The sequence below is a fragment of the Hibiscus syriacus genome, unplaced genomic scaffold (assembly GCF_006381635.1).
Source record: "Hibiscus syriacus cultivar Baekdansim isolate YM2019G1 unplaced genomic scaffold, ASM638163v2 tig00110387_pilon, whole genome shotgun sequence".
Lineage (NCBI taxonomy): Eukaryota > Viridiplantae > Streptophyta > Magnoliopsida > Malvales > Malvaceae > Hibiscus > Hibiscus syriacus.
The window spans coordinates 6569626-6583994 of NW_024062717.1; the positions used below are offsets into that span (position 1 = coordinate 6569626).

Genomic DNA, 14369 nt, shown 5'->3' on the forward strand with positions numbered 1-14369 from the left:
TTTTAGATAATCCATTGTTTTCCTTGTTATCACACAAAAGTTGTGGCTATTTGGTTCTTATAACTAAAAGTTAACAACTTCAAGCTTAATTGATTGAATTTTCTCAAGTTCATGGAAAGTAGAATGTTTTCAAATGTAGCAACTACGAGATTTGCTTTTTGCCTTTGCAAGTATTTAGAAGAGTTAATGTGTGGGTAATATTCCTTTCTATCATAGAAAAGCTGTGGCTAATTAGTTGCTGCAACTAAAAGTTAACAACTTTAAGCTTAATTGGTTGAATTGCCTCAAGTTCATGAAAAGTAGAATGTTTCCAAATGCAGCAGCAATGGGATTTTCTTTGTTGCCTTTCCTCAAGGGCCTTCTCGGTCGTAAGGAAATGACGTGTAGTTTAGTAACTATAGCTTTTGTTGTTTGAAATGACGTGTAGTTTAGTAACTATAGCTTTTGTTGTTTGATCATGCAGAGCCATGGCAACATTTACTGCTATAGCTTTTGATAGGTTGTTAGAACCTGGAGCCTCCAAACCTGTCGAGAACTCCAGTTCTACTTTAAAACCACCTATCCACCCAAAGCCTATTACTAACTCAAAGATGGAGAGGAGCAGCAGTACATCAGTAAAAAGGAAGGTAAACCGCCCCCAAATGTCACCTTCCCTCTATGCTACTCCGGAGGCAATTCACCATCTTCTTTCTGTCCTTCTCCTTACATCATCAATCACAAGCGAAGAGCTTTTCTGAGGCCAGTGTATCATCTCTGGAAAAGATCCTTGAAGAAGATGAGATTAATGGGAAAGCAAAGTTGGACGAAAGCAAACCTGTTGATGAACTCAAGGATGGTTTGGTTGCTTTTAGCATTTCTGAACCTAATGAAGAGGAACATGAGAATGGTGCCCCCCATATTTGTCCTATGAACATAGAGTCGGAAAATGGTGTCCATGGCAGTTACATTCAGGAGGTGCACACAAATGGTTTCCATGATGGTGAAGTTAGAAGCAGCCAGATAAATAATGGTTTACTCATGGATGCTGTGCTGAAGGTTGGACTGTTGAACTTGGACATATGTAGCGACTGTGAAGATTTCTTTGATCCGAATGAATCGATGAGTGTCACAAGTAATAATGAGGCAGGAGATGATACTGGGGCTGAAAGTGCTGCAAGGATTGCTGCAGCAGGGGTAGAATTTTTTGATGCATGGGATGGTATGTTATTTTCAACCGTATATGACATTAATAAGTAGATTCACACACATATATTAATCTTTTTCTTGCATGACTGTCATTTATTTTTAAAACCTGATATGTTTTTACTTGGAGCATGATACGAATGTTTGTGCTAGCTTTCTTGTTTATTTAATAGGTTCATGCATTCATATTTATAGGTATGGAATTGGTGAAATTATTGAGAAATACGTAAAATTTCCCCACAGTATCTGCCTAGTCTAATGACGTTGTTGTTGTTATGGCTAGCTTGCTTAGATTTCTTGTTTCTTCCAGAATTATCCCGTGGGAATGCACCACAGACTATTCATCGTGACATTGAAGCTGAACTGCAGGAAATAAGATTGAGTTTACTTACAGAGATAGAAAAGGGGAAGCAGACAGAAGAGGCTCTAAATAAGATGCAATCTAAGTGGCGAAGAATCGGCCAAGAGTTGGGTGATGTGGGATTGTCCTTGCATGTGGATCTTCTTAATGCGACAACAAGTGTTTGCTGCACGATTTGTATCATTATATGTGGGAAGAGGCATCACAAGGGCAGAGATGGAGATGAAGATGGAAGCTCAAATCAAATCGAAGAACTTTGAAATTGCTCAATTATTGGACCGTCTGCACTACTATGAGATCGTGAATCGAGAAATGTCTCGGAGGAACCAAGAGGCAATAGGTGAGGATTTTGTGCCCCATTATTTTTCTTTCCTTAGCAAAACATGTAGTTTACATGTTTACATATGCTGCATGATATTTGCAAGACTTAAAATTTATCATTTCATACCGAGATGGCTCGGCGTGACAGACAAAGAAAGAAAAGAAGGCAGAGATGGGTCTGGGGTTCGGTTGCCACCGCAATTACCCTCGGGACAGCGCTCTTGGCGTGGTCTTACACCCCAACAGGGAAAGGATCATCTTCTGATAGCATTTCCAAGGGTTCAGATGATAATCCAACAGCTAAGTAATAATTATTAATCACTCAGTACTATAGCTTGTGAGAACCGTCTGTTCGTATTGATCATCATAGCAATTGAATAAGACCCAAATACATTATTACTTCCTTGTGAATACTAATAATAGCACTCTCTCAAGCCTGCTGTTGCGTGTTGTGAGTACTAATAAATTATACACAAATGATGTGCAAGTATACACAATCGCAATAAGTAATAAAGTGATGAGTGAGTATCGTCTCCACATGGATTTGTGGAAATTATGAGTTTGACCACAACACTACACTAATTTATCTAAGTATAAAAATGATATATACATTGATGATGCTTCGACAATGAAAATGTGAGAGAATGAAATTATGGTGAGAGAGTGTGACTGAGTGAATAATGTCGTGGCAAAAGAGCAGTTTATACTGATGAATATGATGAAAATGCCAAGGTAATGTAAAATGGTAAATATAGTAAATAATTGGAATGTCTTGATAATCCTCACACGGGAAACTACCTCGGGAATGAATGGTGGGGAGTCACTTAAGGAGCTGAAAACTTATCTTTCTAGTTGATTTAGTCTTCTAATGCTTTACTTGTTCGACGGAGTTTGCTAAAAGTGTTATTTCTATCTCTAGTCATAAGAACCTAACATAATAGAATACCACGACATCTCCTCTCAGTCTCAACTATGGCAACCAACACTATTGAAGACGCACTACCCCTCTTAGTCGTTGAAATCCTAGCTTAGTCTCTCTCGAGTACTAAGAGATTAGGCTATAATGATTAACTATATCCCATTGTTTATGTTAATCATACTTAAGTTTCTCTCGAATACTTAAGAATTAATAACTAGATTTCTCTCTACCATCTAGTCTTCATCTAAGAAATGAATACTCTCATGCCTCCTACAATCTTAGAAGATGAAGCACACATAAACAAAATAAGTAAAAACAAAAGATAAACATTTATCAACCATTAAAATAAAGTTTCAAACATCCATCGAATGAACCCCACCAATACAGTTTAGTTCATGGTGGAGTTCGAACAAACCATAGAATATACCCAATCGTTCATTCGACCTTACAACCCAAATAAAGTTTCAAGCTTTAACAATGGAGCACAAGTTGGCGAAGAAAGCACTAGGTGTGCACGGCCGGCACTTCCCTCAAACCACCACGAACAACTATAGCTTGAGCTCCTCTCGGATACTACGCCACTCCCTCGAGCTTCACCAATGGAGGAACACCAATAAAAAAATGGAGAAAGAAGAACGGTAATTGAGGTAGAGAAAATGGAGAAGATGATGATGGATTTTTTCCAAGCTCTCTCCCTTATATTCCCTCTCTCTTGTGTTGTGTCCTTTTAAATAAAAAATATCCAAGGGTATTCTTGGGAATTTTGCACTCAAAATACCCATCATACCCCAAATTCATTCCTTGTGCATGAAGTTTATCTCTACAGGTCGCAGTAGACCCCATTCAGACGGTTATCAGCAGCAAAAACGTGCTTTGACAGCTGTCCTCTTGTGAAAAAATCTCCGTCTTTTTTTACACCAGAAATGCCAAGACATTTCAGTCTGCTTTAGCAACATGTAATGTCGCGACATTCTTCTCAGCTTGTCATATGCTCCTTGTTTCCTGCATATCACTAACCATCACTAACCAACCATACCTTTCCCATCATATAGCACCTTAACAAAGTAAAAATAACACAACCATCACAAATGCAACTACATGAATCTAAAATTACCTGTATGAACCCTTAAACAATAACTTAAGTGAAAAAAGGCCTTAAAAGTAGTATTTTTACGGAGTTATCACTTGCTTTAATTGAGTAGTCATGAGATATCTGATCTGAGGATGTATAGTGCAATCAATATAATATTTGAGTTGCTTCCTTCCCCGGCAATCTAGGAGGACATGAATTATCAAATGTATTCTTTGTTAATGTTACCCTGATTTTGGCCACTTTTCCTCGTTGCATTATATCGATGATTTGGTAAACAGTTAAATGGAATATGATACATCAATTATTAAGAATTTGTCAACCCTATGATTAGGATGAGTGTCATTCTTTTTTGTCATTATGCAGATATAAATATAATGTAAATCGTTTTATTTATTAAAATTTTAAACATGAATAATCCATATTTGCCTTACATTCATCTAGAGGTCAAATCTCTTGATGGAGTGCTTAAGAAGTAAACTACTCAGCACATAAAAATCCATGAAGGCGAGGTCACTGATGTCCATAATTGGTTTCCATAATTGTTACAGTTATTTTTGTCGCCAATATTATTGTTCGTGTTAATTATTTTATTATTATTAGTTTATCAATTTATTAGTATTTTATTAGGAGTTAGTTTAATATTGATTCATTGAAAGTTTATTATTATTAAGATCTTATTTAGTAGCAAGGGATTGCTTGCTTTATTAGGTCTTTTATTTTCACAAGGTATGCAACCTCTATTTATTATGATTAATAAAATGCAAGTTAGAATTTATCAAAAACCCTAAGATATCTTGGTTTCTCTTTTAACATGTCTTGAGATTTCAGTTAGTCTTCCTTTGATGAGTTGAACTAATAAAAAACTCAAGACCATAACAATGACATTCGGGTCAGGTTTGGTGCATTCGATACTTGTAAGTATCAGTCGTGTGATTGCATGATCAAAATGCTATAAAATGTATAAATTTATGATATATAAACAAGTGTTGTGCTTTAAACAGTGTGTGTGAAAGGGCAAAGTTAAAAGTTCATATAAGAGATGTGATAGAGTACAAGGCAAAGGTGTATTTTTTTCTTAGTTCTTACCCTCTCTGAGTGAATGACAAATCAAGAGAGATGGATCATTGATGGACATTGGCACATGTACTCCACAACAGGACCACTAAATAAGAATAACATGGAAGTGAAGTGATCCCTTAGCCTAAAAGGATTTTAATGGAGGGTCATGAAAAACAAAGCATTGGAGATGTCACAATGGTGCAAATCTCTCACATTTCATTGCAGTGAAAAAGATTGCTTCTGTTCCATTTGCTTAGATTGAAACTGTTCAATCTTTTTGTTTCTCTTCTCTGCAAAGCCAAAGACAAATAAGGAATTAGTAAGATTTCCATGGAAAAAAAAAAGATCATCTCTGTATCTTATTGGGGTTCATGTTCTTTATTTCATTTTCATTTCTGGCAACTTAAACAATCTAATGTTACTGTTTGCCTTATCTTTCTAACCCCACTTGTTTCCCATCCGTTTGCATTCAGACAAATGATCAACATTTCAATGATCATCTGCATAATGGCCATGTGAAACAGTAAAAGACACTGTTTTAACAGCCTAATCTACTTTCTGCAACTTTCAAACAGCACCCTTCATTTTATATTCTTCTGCAAGACTTACTTCTCCACTCGGGTAAAAAAAAAATACTGAGAAACAAAAATTAAGCATTCAACTTTGGTTCTTTTTCTTGCCATTCTGTTCAACCTACATGTTTTCACTCCCCATGTTGAAGCTGCTGTGGATGGCTTTATAAGGACCAGAGGAATTTGTTTCCTTTTGAATGGTAACCCTTACTATGCAAATGGTTTCAATGCCTACTGGTTGATGTTTGTAGCTTCGGATCCATCTGAAAGATCTAATGTCTTGGCCGCATTTCGTGATGCTGCAACGCACGCTCTCATGGTGGCTAGAACTGGGGCTTTCAGTGAGTGGTTATATACCTTTACAGTATGCACCAGGTTCATATAATGAACAAATGTTTAAGGTATCTTTCTATGTAGAGTCCTTTATCGTTTACTTTGTATATCTTTAATGTACTGATACGACTGGGATCTTCTTTGTTTCGGAATGTTTCTAAGGGACTGGATTTTGTAATAGCTGAGGCCAGAAAATATAAATCAAGCTCATCCTGAGCTTAGCTAATAACTATGACAGCTTTGGGGGAAATAAACAATATGTAAACTGGGCAAGAAGTCAAAGACAATACGTCATATCCGATGATGATTTCTTCATAAATCCTGCTGTTAAGGGATACTATAAGACTCATGTAACGGTACGAATCCACTTTTCTTTCCGGTATTTGATATCGGATTGTCATTTCCTATACTTCTCCCGAGCTAATAAAGCTGATTCTCTTTTTGCAGACTGTTCTTAACAGATATAACAGCTTTACTTGGATCCGTTACAAAGATGATCCGACCAATACGATACTGGCATGGGAATGAGCCTAGATGCACATTAGATTCTTCAGGAAGGATTGTTCAGGTTTATGAATGTGTTCATTAGCATTTCATTTCTAGCTTTTCAGGGTGCAGTAATTCACTGTAACTTTCAGATGTTGATTTGCTTCATTGATAGGCTTGGATAATGGAAATGGCTTCTCATGTCAAATCCATTGACAGAAACCACTTGGTGGAAAAGCTGGTTTAGAAGGATTTTATGTACAATCAACTCCTCAGCAGAAGAAACTTAATCCCAGCTTGGATATCGGAACAGATTTCATTGCGAATAATCTGATTCCCGCCATGGATTTTGCTACAGTCCATTCATTTCCTGATCAATGGTAACTATCATGTAAAACTTAAAAAACAATCTAAGCATTCTGCTCATGAAATTAAGTTTCCTCATACATTAATAAGTTATGCCGCTCAAAATATGGATTTCAGTTCTCGTTTCTAAACATCTGGCTCGATGCTCACATACAAGATGGCACGCACAATCCATCCTCCAAAAGCCGATGCTCTTCACGGAATTCCAAAAATCATGCAAGGACCCCGATTTCAACACTTATAAGAGAGACCAATTGTTCAACTTTGTCTAGTACAAGATGTACTGATCAGCTAAAAGAGGTGGACCAGCTGGTGGTGGTCTGTTTTGGCAACTATTAAGTGAAGGCATGGATTCATTCAGGGATGGATTTGAGATTGTTCTAAGCGAGAGCTCTTCAACAGCTAATATCATTGCTCGACAAGCTCGACCAAATCCGTAGGATCTTTACGAGAAGACACATTAGAAACTGACAAAACATGTTTGCTTGTCTGAAACAGAGCAAATATACATGAGGTTTTTGGGTTCTTTTTCCTCCTAGTGATGAATGTTTGTTCGTCCAGGAGTGTAAGTATTAGGCACAGTACTTTCTTTGTAATTTTATAGTTACTTTGTTTCATCATATATAGTATATCAATATCAAGTCTTGTTATCATAGAATTATTTTATTTATTTATTATCACACTTGCCTTCTTTTTCTATAAAAGAAAATAAAATTGCTGGTATATTTTGTGCTATTATACCTGTTTTTGTAAGTATTATTAGAACATTTTGATGATTTATAGGGTAATTGATGTTAACCACTATTCTTGGCGTTGTAAACTAAGAGAGTTGTGACATTTATAACTAATGTATGATTGAATATGGGTATAGAAAAATGTCTTTTTTTAAAGATTAATCATATTTTATCCATTCGAGTTTGGAGGCAATTTTTGGTCTTTGGTCTTGGTCGATGATGGTGAATACCAGTTGTAATGTCAGACATGCATTTACCATGAATAAATCATGCTTTTTGAGGGCTTTTCTTTTGTTGCTAATATTTCTTCTATAAAGCCATTTCAACCTCTTAACAAACAATAGCAGGAACCAAAAAAGAAAACAAATTTCCACCATGCTTTCCTGTAATCCAAGTAACCACTCTTCTTCTTCGTTTCGATTCAACAAGTTCCCAAAGTCTTTCTCCACCATTTTTCCCTCTGCAACTTCAGCTTTCGCTACCTATGCTTCAATCAGTGCTTCATTGATGCTCTTTCGATCCATATTCAACGATCTCATCCCAAATCCTCTTCGAAGGCACATATCGTCTGCTCTGAGTTACTTGTTCAGGTTTTGTTCAGATAAACAAACCATTGTTATCGAACAATCTGACGGGATCGAACCCAACCATGTTTTCAATGCATCAGAGGTTTATTTAAGCACCAAGATCAGTCCAGACACCAGAAGACTCAAAGTCAGCAAACGCATGAAAGACAAGGGTTTGTCATTCAGGCTGGACAAGGGCCAGAGAATCGGAGATTCCTTCCATGGGGCTGAACTCAAATGGAGACACGTTTGCTATGAAGTGGACAAAAAAGGTAACCGTATTAGCGATTCAAACGTGGTCGAAAGAAGATATTTCGAGTTAAGGTTCAAGAAGAAACATAGGGATATGGTGTTGAATTCTTACTTGCCTTTCGTTCTGAAATCTGCTGAGATGATTGAGAGTGAAGCAAGGGTTTTGAAGATACATACTCTGGGGAATTCTCACTACTCTTGCAGGTTCAAGTGGGAATCTATCAAGCTTGAACATCCATCTACGTTTGAGACTTTAGCACTTGATTTAGAGCTTAAAAACATGATTGTGGAGGATTTGAATAGGTTTCTTAGGAGGAAGGAGTTCTATAAAAAAGTGGGTCGATCATGGAAGAGGGGTTACTTGTTGTATGGACCCCCAGGTACTGGTAAATCAAGCTTGGTTGCTGCCATGGCTAATTACTTGAAGTTTGATATCTATGATTTGCAGCTTGAGAACATAAAACTGACTCGGATTTGAGGAAGCTGTTGCTCGACATTGCAAATAAATCGATCCTAGTGATTGAAGATATTGATTGTACTGTGAATCTACCTGATCGTCCACGGGTAAGCGGACATAAGCGTAGTGGCCAAGACAAGCAGGTTAGTGGACAACTTTTTCTACTTTTCCAGGTAATTGAATGCATATTTTTCCCGTGTTAGTGTTTTTAATGAGTTGAATCTTTGCAGTTTACACTCTCTGGACTGTTGAACTTTATCGACGGTCTCTGGTCGAGTTGCGGAGACGAGAGAATCATTGTGCTCACCACTAACCACAAGGACCGGCTCGATCCCGCCTTGTTGCGTCCCGGAAGAATGGACTTGCATATTAACATGTCATACTGCACTATGCAGGCTTTCAGTGTTTTGGCTTCGAATTACTTAGGGGTCGAAGGCGAACACCGGCTATTCAACAATATCAAAGAGTTGCTGGAAGCTACAAAGGTGACTCCTGCACAAGTTGCTGAAGAGCTAATGAAGAACGAAGATGCCGATGCTGCACTCGAAGGATTTCTGAGTTTCCTCAAGCGGAAGAAAGTGGAAGATGACGAATTCGAGAAGGCTGAGGCCTTAAAGAAATTTGAGAAGGCTGAGGCCTTGAAGAAACTGGAGATTAAAGAACCCAGAGAACCAAAAATGGAACACAAGTCTCTTGAAATCATACCATGCCAGCCAGAGTAATATAATGATTTTACAGAGTGATTTCAGTATTTTAGAAGTTTACATGTAAATGGGTTACTACTAATTATATGATATCATTTGGATTATGAAGCTTAATGACATATCCAATTCACAAGTTACTATAACAATATAATGGTGCAGCTTATGAAAAGAACATCAAATAACTTGGGACATTCCCATTTATTTGCTGTTATTCTAGACTTGGTAAACATCAAATAACTTTATGGTCATTATCAATCACGTAGATTTTGCGAGTAAAATTTATATTCAATAATAGATTCAAAAATATTTTTAAAATAATCACACACATATATAAATATATATATATATATATATATATAATATAATTTTTTATATGAAATTGGCACAAATAAATTTTCATAATATATACAATCAATAAAATTTCAGACATACACCCACCATATGTGCATTAAGATAAGTGAATTACTATAAATTATTAATGTGTACTTTGAGCCGAAAGTCTCCCAATTTTGTCTCATATATTTATCATAGCCCACTACCAAATTGGGTGTTGAAATTGTGAAGGTGATGTTTATTTGTAAGAATAAAGAACGACTCAGAGAAAAAGACATTAATAATAGAGAAAAAGGATCCCTTACCCCGTAATTAAATGATGCTTTATACAAAAACACAATAATAATAGGAGAAAAAGGGACCCTTTCAGCTTCAAAACTGATCTGTCCTGCTGATGTGGGATACACTAATTACCATATTTTTCTATATTCAGTGGGGCTAAATGATTGACCTGTATTTGCATTATATATCATTAAGTATGTCACATCGTCAATAGGATATGTTCTAGGTTTAGTTGATACAATCTTATAAAGTGTTATTTAATAATAAAATTTGAATCTTAATATTATAGTCCTACTATTTCTATTACCTTTAATATTTCCATACTAATTAGGACTAAAAGATAAGCAAGTGAGAGCTAAGCTTCAACTTCACTAACTTTAGTAGAAGAAAATTCACATCATATCATTAATTTTGAGGTGCATTACTATTAATTTTTAACGATAAATGATTAAAATAAATTAAAAATAATGATTTTGATTAAATAATAGTTGAGTGAACTAAACAAGAGTAATAGTCGGAGTACTGAACGTGTAGTTTATCCAAGAGAAAATTAGCCCATATCCTTCCGTTAGACATGGATAGACCTAAGGAATCCAAATGCAAGTTTCGTATGAATTTGCCGCGAAAAGAGGAAAACACTGCTTGGTTCAAAAGAAAATCTCAGTGAAGTCGGGAAAGGGAAAGGGAAGGGGGGGGGGGGAACATTAATGGAGAGGCCATGCCTTTCGGTTTCAGTTTTCCTAAAGTGTTCGAAGCCGTAGCTGTTGTTGAAAGCTGAAACTTGGTTAAAAACATCATATAAATAGAAAGCAAATTCCAAAATAAAAAAAAAATCAAAGAAACAAAACCAACCCATTCCTTCTTTTCTTGCAACAAATTTTAATAAACCATAATCCTTTGTTTGGTTGTCTCCCCGCCATTTTCGAAGGACGCTAAAAATAAGCCATAAAAGGAAAAAATAGGGTTTATTTTATATTATTCTCCCTCCCATCCGCCTTCCCCTTCCCCTTTGAAGAGGTATATTGTTTTTCATTTTCTTTAACTTAAAAATTTTAGATTCCCCACTTCTCATACCCATCTTTGAATGCTGGTGATATAACATATGAAATATGATATCATTGTGCAGACATTTGAGTCTTGGGAATCCATTGGTACATCAGGAAGATTACCCGGCCTCAAATCGTGTCTTATAATTTATCTCAAAACTAAGGTCTTCCTTTTTATTCATCTTACCCTTTGATTTGCATGTTTTGATTTATTGGTTTATAATTTTGATAAACTAAAAGCTTAATCGTATTATTACATGGGGAAATTTGGGGATGCTGTTTTTTTTAAGCTTTTATTACTATATTTTATGTTAATAATGGTTTTATTTGTACAGCATCTGATATTGTTGTCTCTGAGGAAGACAAAAAGAATGCAATGGGGTCATTAAGGAAGGCTGCACTTAGCGCCTCTAATAAATTTGGGAATTCTTTTTCGAAGAAAGGTAGGAGGAGCAGTAAAGTAATGTCCATTGAAATCGAAGATGAGCACGATGCCGATGAGTTGCAGGCGGTTGATGTCTTACGACAGGCACTTATATCAGAGGAACTATTGCCCGAAAAACATGATGATTATCACATGTTGCTCAGGTTACTTCCTATCCTGTTTTTCGAACAATGTTCGATATGTCTACTTGGCTTTGTGTTCAAGTGAAAACTTATTAAGGCAATTGCAGAAACTGGTTCGAACTTCTAATGTACCTCATTTTATAGTGCAGGTTCTTGAAGGCCAGAAAGTTTGACATTGAGAAAACAAAGCAAATGTGGAGTGATATGCTTCAATGGAGGAAGGAATTTGGTACCGACACGATTTTGGAGGTAATCTTCTTATAAATCAGCCGTATAAGATATTTTCCCCACAAAATGGATCTTTCTGGCTGAATTCCATTTCTTTTTCTTCTCTTTTATTTTAAGGATTTCGACTTTAAGGAGCGTGATAATGTCTTGAAACATTACCCCCAAGGGTACCATGGAGTAGATAAAGATGGAAGACCCGTATATATAGAAAGAATAGGCCTAATAGATGCTAACAAGCTCATGCAAGTTACAACCATGGACCGCTATATCAAATACCATGTACAGGAGTTTGAAAAGACCTTTAATCTTAAGTTCCCAGCTTGCTCTATTTCTTCCGAGAAGCACATTGACCAAAGCACCACCATCTTGGATGTACAAGGAGTGGTAAGTGAATAGTAATCACCATGTAAATGATACAAAAATTTGATCAGAGATTGTGAGTTATCACTATACATATAAAAATCATGTATGAGAATGCAGTTTGGTTTAATATCAAGTTAATCATACAGGGTCTTAAAAGCTTCACCAAAGCAGTAAGGGAACTTATCACTCTTCTTCAGAAAACCGATGGTGACAATTATCCTGAGGTACCAACTCCCTTAATAGTTAAGCTTTCGTGTGGTTGTGATATTTAACTTTGGATGATGGATTTATCATGTGCAAATTGTTGGCCTTTTTTGCAGACTTTGAATCGGATGTTCATCATTAATGCAGGTTCAGGATTTAGAATGTTGTGGAACTCGGTTAAGTCTTTCCTTGATCCTAAGACCACATCTAAGATTAATGTAAGCATATGCTTCCTCCAATTGAATTTGCTAGTTTTAACACATACAGGTTAATCAATAAATATATATCATGTATCAGGTTCTTGGCAACAAATATCAAAGCAAGTTGCTTGAAATAATTGATGAAAGGTATGTTCCCATTTGATGAGCTAAAATTTTCTTCTTTGCATTGTAATCAAACATTCTTATTTACTGTTTCGAACATTCTCATTTTTTATGTGGCTTTATATCAGTGAGTTACCAGAGTTTATGGGAGGTACTTGCACATGTGCTGACCAGGGTGGTTGCATGCTTTCTGATAAGGGCCCATGGAAGGACCCAGAAATCTTGAAGGTGAACCTCAACTATCTCTGAGTTCCAGTCTTCTTCCCATCTTTATGTTTTTCTGTCCTTTTCTTTTTCTCAAAATGCATTCATATTGATTATCTTGTATGTTGTTCTTCAGTTTAAGTCAAAGCACTTAACCAATTCTTCTACTTGCAGATGGTTAAAAATGGTGAACATAAATGCACAAAGAAGTTTCAGTCTCAAAGTGCTGAAGACAAGACAGTTCCCAAGGATGAGGCCGTGGTCTCAAGGGTTCTACTTGCTCTATGACCATTGCATGATTATCATCCACCTTTTTTTTTCTTAATTCAGTGGTTTTCTTTTGCTTCTTTTCCCCCATTGCTTGACTTTGTAGTTTTTTTTTTGCAGTCTGACCAAGCCACCAGCCCCATAGAAGCCGAGGCAGGAAACAAACAATCCTTCTCTCCAAAACCCTTTCCCGATATTGAAAATGTAAGTTTAAGCAGACTTTTCTCTCAATATTGTCAATAATTAAGGGTGTTTGGTTTTGAGCCAGCATCTAGTGGTACCAACATAGACCTCAAAGTTGAACCAGTTTATGAAAAATGTAGAGCCCTTGGAAGATACAAGGCCCAGTACCAGCAAAGTAGTTGAGCTCTAAGTTAGCATTCCTTTTTCTTTTTCTTTTCAAGTTCATTTCTTGTGTTTGTATTGTTAAAGCAACAAGTTTTTCCCCATTTTCTTTGTTCTGATAAACAAATTTCACAGGTCCAAATGATCCAAAATGAGAAATTTGTCCCAACGGTTGATAAATGTGCAAGTTTAGCTTCAAAAGCTGGAGTGCACAACGAAACTGCTCCAGTTCAAACAAAAGGTACATGGATTATTTGTAAACACACATAAGTAGACTTGAACGTGTTAGAAACAACGAAATAAATAAACTATGTTTTAATAGCTGCAAAGGTTTGCATTGTTGTAATGGCAGATTGTTATGCCAAGCAAGGAACTGGCCAGGATCCTGATGGCTTCAGCTCTCCTCTTTTCACTGGTGTAATGACTTTTTTTATGGGCATTGCTACCATGATGAAAGTGTCACGCACCATGTCGAAGAAGGTCACTGATGCCAACATGGCCTCTAGTGCTGAAACAGAGTTTAGGAACCAGGAACCTTCGGCTGCTAACTTACCCCCACCGGCATCCATCTCCCCTGCCGAGATGATGACGGTCATGAAACGTATATCCGAGTTGGAAGAGAGAATAACTGACATGAATGCAAAACCTACAACAATGCCCCCTGAGAAGGAGGAATTGTTGAATACTGCAGTGAACCGGGCAGATCTCTTGGAGCAAGAGCTTGTAGCAACTAAGAAGGTAAACATTACTGGTTTTGATGAAATACAATTTATAGTAAGGAAAAACAAAGAATTGAAAATAC

The 14369-nt window shown here is 36.5% G+C and overlaps 3 protein-coding genes, 1 long non-coding RNA gene and 1 pseudogene across 4 annotated transcripts in view; 4 read left to right on the forward strand and 1 right to left on the reverse strand.

Moving 5' to 3' along the window:
* The window catches only part of LOC120122496 (mitogen-activated protein kinase 7), a 31305-nt gene that overhangs the window by 6064 nt on the left and 10872 nt on the right, over positions 1 to 14369 (forward strand). Inside the window, exon 2 of the mRNA XM_039141636.1 lies at positions 7155 to 7164. The gene's annotated coding sequence lies outside the window, so the exon portion shown is untranslated. The remainder of the gene's footprint in view (positions 1 to 7154; positions 7165 to 14369) is intronic.
* LOC120122760 lies at positions 644 to 1803 on the forward strand. The gene is made up of 2 exons (XM_039141860.1): positions 644 to 1198; positions 1466 to 1803. Exons 1-2 carry the CDS (start codon positions 658 to 660, stop codon positions 1801 to 1803), a joined length of 879 nt encoding a protein of 292 aa, XP_038997791.1. The 5' UTR covers positions 644 to 657.
* On the reverse strand, positions 2103 to 4096 carry LOC120122498. The gene is made up of 3 exons (XR_005516088.1): positions 3969 to 4096; positions 3043 to 3050; positions 2103 to 2291 (listed from the first exon to the last, which is right to left on the reverse strand). It is a non-coding gene; the product is annotated as an uncharacterized LOC120122498 (long non-coding RNA).
* On the forward strand, positions 4755 to 7132 carry LOC120122761 (mannan endo-1,4-beta-mannosidase 7-like). The gene is made up of 5 exons (XM_039141861.1): positions 4755 to 4770; positions 5657 to 5882; positions 6288 to 6408; positions 6546 to 6706; positions 7054 to 7132. The coding sequence occupies exons 1-5, from the start codon at positions 4755 to 4757 to the stop codon at positions 7130 to 7132; spliced, it is 603 nt and encodes a 200-aa protein (XP_038997792.1).
* Positions 7762 to 13258, forward strand: LOC120122495 (annotated as a pseudogene).

Excerpts from the sequence above, each read along its gene's own strand:
- LOC120122761 (XM_039141861.1), top strand. Across the intron at positions 5,883-6,287 it reads ACCTTTACAGTATGCACCAG|ACTGTTCTTAACAGATATAA; the intron begins GTTCATATAATG and ends CTCTTTTTGCAG. Across the intron at positions 6,409-6,545 it reads CTTCAGGAAGGATTGTTCAG|AAACCACTTGGTGGAAAAGC; the intron begins GTTTATGAATGT and ends ATCCATTGACAG.
- LOC120122760 (XM_039141860.1), top strand. The coding sequence starts at position 658 with ATGCTACTCCGGAGGCAATTCACCATCTTCTTTCTGTCCTTCTCCTTA. Across the intron at positions 1,199-1,465 it reads ATTTTTTGATGCATGGGATG|CTTGCTTAGATTTCTTGTTT; the intron begins GTATGTTATTTT and ends TGTTATGGCTAG.